The 9,397-nt window shown below is 51.8% G+C and overlaps 1 protein-coding gene across 1 annotated transcript in view; it reads right to left on the bottom strand.

The window, feature by feature from the left end:
• PIK3AP1 (phosphoinositide-3-kinase adaptor protein 1) overlaps positions 1-9,397 on the bottom strand; it is a 103,411-nt gene that overhangs the window by 62,622 nt on the left and 31,392 nt on the right. The window contains exon 2 of the mRNA XM_021710809.1: positions 1,517-1,653. Coding sequence (XP_021566484.1) covers positions 1,517-1,549 — 33 coding nt within the window. The 5' untranslated portion in view covers positions 1,550-1,653. The remainder of the gene's footprint in view (positions 1-1,516; positions 1,654-9,397) is intronic.

The following is a 9,397-nucleotide window of genomic DNA, read 5'->3' as shown; positions in this document are numbered from 1 at the left end:
GGGCAGCAAAACATCATCTCTACAATAAATCAAAAAATCAGCCCGGGCGTGGTAGCGCGCGCCTGTAATTCCGGCTACTCGGAAGGCTGAGGCGGAAGGATCGCCGGAGCCCAGCAGGCGAGGCTGCGGTGGCCAGGAGCGGCCACTGCGCTCCAGTCTGGGCGACAGAGTGAGACTCCAACTCAAGACTGAAAACTGACATGTCCCCAAAGGCCTGGCCAGTACGGAAGGGCAGTGAGCCAGGCTGAATACCACGGACAGGGAGAGGCGGGGACCAGCCACCTGGGGGTGCATGTCCTATGGAAAGGGATGTTTCAGCCCCGACGGGTACCTCAGGCCTCACATGACCAGATTCTGATTCAAAGGAAGCTGGGGACACAGATTTTTATACCTATTTGTAAAACTGCACTGTCTAAAGCACCCTGTGAGTCAAGAGCGGCCCAAAGAGGCCGCTGGCCACCCCCACCCAGGAAGCCCTTGTCCAGCGCCTCTTGGCCTCAAGCTGCACAGAAGACCCTTCTTCACAAGGGCGGGGAAGCCAGTGTTCCCAGAACCAAGGCCTGCTAGCCCCGTGTCTCAAGAAGCCTGCAGGTACCATCTTAGAGAACTTGCGTCCATGAAGAAGGATTGCGTCCAGCAAAAGGCATTTTTGCTGCCTTGAGCTATCATAAATGCCACACTTTTTTTGAGTCAGAATCTCACTCTGTCCCTCCAGATGGAGTGCAGTGGCACAATCACGGTTCACTGCAGCCTCGACCTCCTGGTTTCAGGTGTTCCTTCTGCCTCAGCCTGGGACTCCAGGTGCAGGTCACCGTGCCTGGCTAATATTATTGTTTTGTAGAGATGAGATCTCGTTATGTTGCTTAGCCTGGCCTTGAACTCCTGGGCTCAAGCATTCCTCCCACGCCAGCCTCCCAAAGCGCTGGGATTATAGGCGTGAGCCACTGCCCCTGGCCAACCACACATCTTTTTTAAACAGGAGAGAGAAAAAAATGAACAGTCGTCAACACTAGCATAGGATTCAAAGGATGTCCATCGGGCCATCACATCCAAGTCACCTGCTAATATATGCCCCGCCCCTGAAAATGCTAGCCACGCGATGCTTAGACATTCATCTGATCTGCTCGTGGCTGGTGAGTTTCGGCCACCAAGCTTCAAGGCACTCCCTTGGGCCATACTGGGGGCTAGTTCATGGATAAGCAAGCTCTCAGGATGTCCCCATCCCCTTCCTTCCAGGGCTAGGCTACCAGGAACAAACGTGGGCCTCTGTCTCAGGGTTGGCGTGAGTGTCTGAAACAACAACAAAGTCTTAGGCTGAGGACACGCACACCCTTGGGCTTGTCTTTCTCTGGCTTAAAGGTGTGTCAAGAACACACGCGTGAGTACCCGGGAGAAATTCCTGCAATTCTATGGAGGTGCAAGCTGTGAGAGCCCCACTCCCTTGACTGTTTTACACGCTTCCATGTGCCCAGCCCACGTGCTGGCATCCGCCTGCCAGGCCCCCGGCCGTGCCTACCCCACAGCGAATGCGGTCTGGTTGCACCACCATCAGGGTCCCCGGCGAGGTCTCCGGCGGCGGGCTCTGCTGCTTCGAGCAGGGGACGACCTTCTCGTCCTCGGGCTCCGTGTCAGTGACTGAGTCGCAGCCAGAGTCTGCGGAAGAGAGGACACGCTGAATGGGGCCTGAGGGAAGGAGATCGGGCGGGCGTGTCCCAGCCCGTGAGAGCCCCAGACGTTACCAAATAGGAAATGGCTGTGGATGGCAGACCAATACCCGCTGAAGGGGGTGACTCAGGAAGTCGTGACAGAGGACCCGATGGGGAAGAGTCAACCGCCATGTAGGCCACAGGGGAGCATGGCGGAGAGAAAGGCCAGTCTGAGGCTGCAGGCCTAGTCGCCACCACTGGGCCTCCAGACGCCGCGCAGGGCCGAGAAGGAGTGGGGAGAGGAGGCCCTTTGCCCTCGGGGGCGGTCAAGAAGGGACCGTGCATCCCTGGCACATGGAGTAAAGCCTGTGCTGTCCAGAAAGTCATTAGCCCTCGGGGTCGTGGCTAGTCCGCACACCCCCTCCAGGGGCAACAGTGGACATCAGTCATTTTCAACAAGCCTCTGATGGTCTGGCTGGGCTCCAGAGGGGTGCCTTAGCCGACACCTGCACCTGGGAGGATCGCACATGCGTGGGGTTCAGGGCCACAGAGTAGGGGTGTGTAAAAGCGTGGGGCGGGCTCAGAGAGAGCTGATGCCAAGAACCTTCAGGGCAGGGCTCGTGCCCAAGATCTGTGGACAGACAGGCCTGCTTCTGAGGGTGTGTGCAAGATTGCGTGCGTATCCGTGGGTGAGTGGGTGTGGGTGTGTGCGTGTGTGTGCAAGATTGCATGCGTGCGTGTGTGTGTGCATATCTTCCTAGACGTCTCTGGAAATAGTTCAAAGCATTCATCAGCTCCCCAAAGAGGAACAGACCCCAGAATGCTTCAGGAGAGTTAAAGGACAGAGCAGCTTCCTCCAGGCCGTTTTGGGGCATGCTCTGAGTCATCCTAACCCACTTGCAGAACCAGTCAAATATGCTAGCCACTTGAGGGGACTCGAGGATGAATTCCACACCAACCTGCCTTCAGAGAGCCCGTGGTCTAACGGGCAGGGAGGCGAGAGGCAGGGGCAAGTTCGGCTGACCCCGCAGGCCAGCCTCCCAGGAAGGAGCTGGCCTCTGCAGAGCAGCTTGTGGCAATTGTCCCGGCAGCGCTCTGGGGTAGTGTCCCCAGAAAGCTGTAGCCACAGGCTGTGGGGCTTTTAAGTTGCACCCTAGCCCCCAGGTCATGTCGGGAAGAGGCTGTGCTCCCATGACCCTGAAGGCTGAGATGGGGGAGCAGGGCTGGGGACCATGCCACTGCCACGTCCTACTGCTGTCACCGGCAGGCACCATCCCCTGGCCTGCTCGGGCCAGAGGAGAGGCTGGGCCTTCCCCCCCACCCCCCTGTCGTGCAGCTTAAAAGCCCCCCAGCCTCAGGCAGGAGTCCTGTCCAGAGCCTGGCATCTGGTTAGCTGAAGGTCGACGGTCCACCCCAGAGTACAATGGGCAGTGGAGCAGGGGATTCCCACTGCTGGTCCCAGCCCTGTGATTTCTCCCAAGCTGCGTGCTTCAAGAGGCCTGTCTGGGTGTCTTTGACCTTGTGTGTGCAACAGGCAGGATTCAGCGGTAAGAGGTGGGGCAAAGAGCCCTGGGAGTTCCAAGCAGGGCGACATGGCCAGCTGGGCATCAGAGCCATCAGCCGCCTCTGTCTCTCCTTCCCTTCCAATCCCACTGGCTCCGCCCTCACTCCCTGAGTAAGCGAACATGGGAGGCTGCTGCTTTGTTTGCTGGATCTGCCTTCCCCCTCCCCTCCCCCCCTTCTCTCCTTGACTGGGCACTTCTAAAACAACTGGGGTGCATCGCCCTAGACAGAGCCACACATGCCACCCAAGTAGCTCTCATCCAGACCACAGCCTGTGAAGGAAAGAGCTAAAAAAGTCAGGACAATTCACAGTCCTCTGAAGAATTCCAGGACGTTTCAATTACTGATTATTAGAACATCCCTACTCAAAAACGTTTCTGAGATTCTTCCTGAATGAGAAGATTATCTCATTGACTTAAAATATTCAATGGGTTACTTAAAATAGTAAGACGCGGCCGGGCGCAGTGGCTCAGCCTGTCATCCCAGCACTTTGGGAGGCCAAGGCAAGAGGATTGCCTGAGTCCGGGGGTTCGAGACCAGTTTGGGCAACTTGGTGAGAACTCATCTCTACAATGAATAAACAAACAAATAAATAAATAAATAAACAAGCCGAGTGTGGTGGTGCGCGCCTGTAGTTCCAGCCTCTTGGAAGGCAGAGGCGGAAGGATCGCCAGAGCCCAGCAGGTCGAGGCTGCGGTGGCCACGAGTGAGCCACTGCACTCCAGCCTGGGCAACAGAGTGAGACTCTGACACACAAAAAAAAAAAGAGAGAGAGAGAATGAGAAGATAAGCCACAGCCTAGGAGGAAATATTTGCAAAAGACGTAACTGATAAAATACACTTGTATTCGAAATATATATTTTTAAAAAAACCTCTTAAAACTCAACAATCAGAAATGAACCCAATTAATAAAATAAACAAAAGACCTGAAAAGACACCCCCACCAAAGAAGATATGCAGAAGGCAAACAAGCACATGAGAAGATGGCACACATCACCTATCATCAGGGAAATGCAAATCAAAGCAATAAATGTCTCTCAACAACTGAGATATCTCTACTCATCTATTAGAATGGTCAAAATCTGCTGGGCGTGGTGGCTCAGCCTGTCATCCTAGCACTTTAGGAGGCCGAGGCGAGAGGATGGCCTGAGCCCGGAAGTTCGAGAACAGCCTGGACAACTCAGTGAGACCTCTTCTCTACAATACATCACCAAAAAAAAAAAAAAAGAAAGAAACAAACAAACAAAAACTAGCCAGGCATGATGGCACACATCTGTAGTTCCAGCTACTTGGAAGGCTGAGGCGGAAGGATCGCCGGAGCCCAGCAGGTCGAGGCTGCGGTGGCCATGAGCGTACCACTGCACTCCAGCCTGGGCGACAAGAGTGAGACTCCAACGCAAAAAAAAAAAAAAAAAAAACAATGCCAGGCTAGGTGGCTCAAGCTGTAATCCCAGTACTTTGGAGGTTGAGGTGAGTGGATTGCCGAAGACCAGGGGTTTGAGACCCGCCTGGGCAACTTGGTGAGACCTCATCTCCACAATAAATCAAAAATTAGCTGAGCCTGGTAGCGCATGGCTGTAGTTCCGGCTACTTGGAAGGCTGAGGATCGCCGGAGCCCAGCGGGTCGAGGCTGCGTTGGCCGGGAGCGGCCACGACAGAGTGAGACTCCAACTCAAAAAAAAAAATTAAAAAGATGAAAATATGGGTGAATGTTTTATCATTGGTTTGGGGGAAGATCTGTTAATCAAATAACTAAAGAAATCACAATCTATTTTTTTTTTGAGTCAGCGTCTCACTCTGTCACACAGGCTAGAATACAGTGGTATAGTCATGGCTCACAGCCTCAACCTCCTGGGCTCAGGTGATCCTTCCACCTCAGTCTCCTGGGACTATAGGCTAATATTTTGATATTTTGTAGAGGCCAGGTCTCGCTATGTTGCCCAAGCTGGTTTCAAACTCTTAGGCTCCGGCAGTCCTCCCACCTTAGCCTCCCAAAGTGCTGAGATTACAGGTGTGAGTCACCACATCCAGCAGAAATCACAATATAAGCAATAGACTTGATGATATGAATTTAAAATGTCAATAAACAAACAAAAATCTAAATCTTAATGTTTAAAGCAGTATTATTCATAGCCAAAAGGTGAAAAAACAAACAAACAAATGTCTATCAACTGATGAATGGATAATAAAAAGTGGTATGTCCATAAAACAGGATATTACTCAGCAATAAAAAGAAATAAATTTCAAAAGAACACATTGTACACGAAAAATAAGCACAATTTGTGTTTGTTATTAAATAGGCAAACAAAAAAGGAACAAAGTACTGATATATGCTACAGCATGGACAAATCTTGAAAACATTGTGCCTAGTGGACAAGACAACAATCACAAAAGACCATATATTCTATGATTCCAAATATATTCTATGTCCAGGACAGGCAAATCTAGACAGACAGAAAGTAGATGACTGGTTTCATCTGGGGAGATCACTGTGATTCTGGGACAGCGGTTAAAGGGTATGGAGTTTCTTCTTGAGGTAACAAAAATATTCCAAAATTGATGGTGGTGACAGTTGCACAAATCTGCGACTCTAATACAAACCACTGAATTGTACACACTTGAAATGGGTAAACTGTATGTATGTGAATTATACCCCAATAAAGCTGTTACCAAGAAAAGTCCAATGGCACATCACAAACCAGTTAAACATCTGGAATAAGGCTGGGTGCGGTGGCTCACACCTGTAATCCCAGCACTTTGGGAGGCCGAAGCGAGAGGATTGCCTGAGCCCAGGGGTTTGAGACCAGTCTGGGCAACATGATGAGATCTCATCTCTACAATAAATCAAAAAAATTAACCGGGTGTGGTAGCGTACACCTCTAGTTCCAGCTACTTGGAAGGCTGAGGCAGGATTGCCTGAGCCCAGCAGCTCGAGGCCGCAGTGGCCAGGAGCGTGGCCCTGCACTCCAGCCTGGGTGACGGAGTCAGACTCCAACTCAAAAAAAAACTAATAAATAAAAATAAAAAATTAGGTTGGGCTTGGTGGCTCAGCCTGTAATCCCAGCACTTTGGGAGGCTGAGGCGAATGGATTACCTGAGTCTGCGGGTTTGAGACCAGCTCAGGCAATTTGGCAAGACCTCGTCTCTGCAATAAATCAAAAAATAGCTGGCATGGTGGCACACGCCTGTAGTCCCAGCTACTTGGAAGGCTGAGGTGGAAGGACTGCCTGAGCCCAGCAGGTTGAGACTACGGTGTCTGTGATCATGCCGCTGCACTCTAGCCTGTGAGATTCCATCTGTCTGTCTATCTGTCTATCTATCTATATTTTTTTTATTTGAAATACATATGACAAGGGACTGATCTCCTTCATACATGAAGAGGTCACAGAAATCTGCTTAAAAACACCCAAAGCCCAATAAGCAGTCAACTCACAAGGGAAGGAATACACATTAAATTCCCACTCAAAAAAATAAAATATCAGCCATTCTCACTAGTCATCATGGAAAGGCAAATACATGGAACACACCGTATTGCTATTTTGCCTTTTAAAGTGAGAAAATGTTTAAAGTATACTCAGTGTGCTGTTGAGAGGTGACAAGACGCACACTTCGTTGATGCTGGGGAAAGCACGAGCTGGTGGACCTTTCTGGAAAGCCACGTGTCCACAGCCAGAAAAAGAAGAAGCCTTTAAAATGTTCACACCTTTTGCCACATAATTCTACTTCCAAAAGTCTCTCTCGAGGAGGAAAATAAAGTCCAGAATGTAGACAGAGACCCTGAACCAAAATGTCTTTGCATCAGTGAAAAGAACTGAAAACAACCTGAAAGAATATTAAAAACTTTCTTTTCGTAGGGTTTTAAGCAGCGTGGGTAAAAGCTCTTTCCATCACCCCACCCCCATCCTCACAGAGATGCTTTCTCCAAGATGGTGGAAGGGAGGAGGGAGGGAAGGGCGTGCGATGTAAAATCACACCTCGTGCGCCGCAGGATTCCAAGGACACAAAAAATGCATTTTAGAAGGTCAAGAGAAAATGCTGACCGGATTCTGCACGCCCCGTCTTCCCCTTCCCTCCCTCCTCCCTTCCACCATCTTGGAGAAAGCATCTCCGTGAGGATGGGGGTGGGGTGATGGAAAGAGTGGCCACCGAATCTATTAGCAGGTCCTTTTTCTAACAGGCAGAGAAGCCATGCAGTCTCTTAGCTAATCATTTTGCCGAGAGCCCAGCTTGACACTCATGAGATGGAGCCCATCAGTGCAGCACTCGGTGGACGCTCCCTGGCATTCGGAGGGGCCGTGTAAATAAACAACTCCTTCCAGCAGCCCCACCCGTTTAGGCCCTTAGACAGCTCCTGGCAGCTCACTCATTTCAGGAAGTCGGGCAGGATGTCATTCATTCTGCAGGGTGACGCTGTGGCTCTGATTGACAAGCCACGGCGGCCTCTTCCTCAATGCATTCGAGAGAAGGCGGCATCTCCGGGGGGCCAGAGGCCAAGCACTTCAGCAGATTAAAAGTTTCCCTCAAAGGAAACGCCAGCTCAGACACACGCACCGTCGAACCCACCTGGGATGCTCCCAGACTCTCCCACTGGAGTGTGTGGATCCCTCTCTGACCATTCCCCGCTTGAAGACGCACGGCCTTTGCTGTCCTGAGACCAGCGTGTGTGAGTGACGGCATTCTGAACACCCCAAGGATCCACCCCAACGTCAAAGCGTTGTTAAGATGCCAACAGCGTCCTCACTGCTTTAAAACTTTGCAATATCCGTGCGGCTTTTATGAAGTCTAGAGAAACTCTGCAGAAATTACAGAAAATGGCCAGGCGTGGTGGCTCACGCCTGGAATCCCAGCACTTTGGGAGGCCGAGGCGGGAGGATTGCTTGAGCCCAGGAGTTCAAGACCAGCCTAGGCAACATAGAGAGACTTCGCCTCCACAAATAACTTTTAAAATTAGCTGGGTGTGGTAGCATAGGCCCAGCTGAGTGTGATGGTCTGCTGTCCCAGCTACTCGGGAGGCTGGGGTGGAAGGATCTCCTGAGCCCAGGAGGTGGAGGCTGCTGTGATCATGCTACGGTACTCCAGCCTGGACCACTGAGTGAGACCCAACATGGAAGAGAGAGAGAGAGAGAGAGAGAGAGAGAGAGAGACATTTTCTTTGTGAATCCAGTTCCCCAAAGTCTCATCTATACAGGACCCACGTGGCAAATACTCCCTCAATTCAGTGGCAGGAAAAGTCTGTCTCTTCAGAGACTTGCCCGCTTTCTCTCATTAAACCATTAGGACAAGTTAACACCCGTCTATTGCACCTTTTCCCCTTGCTGCCAGGCAGCTTGGTGACAAACTTGGTTCTTAGCCTCTTCCTCGCTCTTGGCCAGGTCCTTGGCCTTGCCTACGTTCCCCCCCGCCTTTTTTTTTTGAGTTGGAGTCTCACTCTGTTGTCCAGACTGGAGTGCAATGGCATGCTCCCGGCCACCGCAGCCTCGACCTGCTGAGCTCCGGCGATCCCTCTGCCTCATCCTTCCGAGTAGCTGGAACTACAGGCGCGCGCTACCACGCCCGGCTCATTTTTTTGATTTATGGTAGGGCTGAGGTCTCGCCAAGTTGCCCAGGCGGGTCTCGAACCCGCGGACTCAGGCAATCCACTCACGGCAGCCTTCCAAAGCGCGGGATGACAGGCTGAGCCACCGAGCCTGGTTTACGTCCCCTTTTTATGCTGTGTTTAATTCTGGAGGCTTTGGGGATCCCGTCGGGATGCGAATCAGCGTTTCCCAAACCAGGATCTGCCAAAAGTCCCCGCACGTATCCGTGATGAGCTCTGGTGCCTGGAGGGTGATGCTTTTCAAACGTGGCAAAGGCACATCTCAGATGGCCCGAATGACCCGTCTGGCGTCGCAGTCTCTCTGCGGCGAGGCCACATCTTGCTCAACGTCAGAGGTTGCAGAGGCCGGAAGGGGGCGGGGGCATGCAAATGAGGCCATCCTGACACCGGGACCCCAAAAGTCTTTCCCGAACCAACGTGACTTTAAACAGAGAAACGATCTGTCCATGCAGTGGGGGTATAGGCTTGCTCCCTGGGTATCACATGTTCTCGCTCCTAAGTGGACCTTGAACAACTATGGTGATACTGTGAGAAAAGGATTGACAGTGGCGGGAAACTGCGGGGGCGTGGGGAGGTGGGACTGGCAGTATGG

The sequence above is a fragment of the Carlito syrichta genome, unplaced genomic scaffold (genome assembly GCF_000164805.1).
Source record: "Carlito syrichta isolate Samal-C Ts95f unplaced genomic scaffold, Tarsius_syrichta-2.0.1 Scaffold301559, whole genome shotgun sequence".
NCBI lineage: Eukaryota > Metazoa > Chordata > Mammalia > Primates > Tarsiidae > Carlito > Carlito syrichta.
Note: the sequence above shows the minus strand (reverse complement) of the source record. Positions and strands in the feature narration are given on the sequence as shown.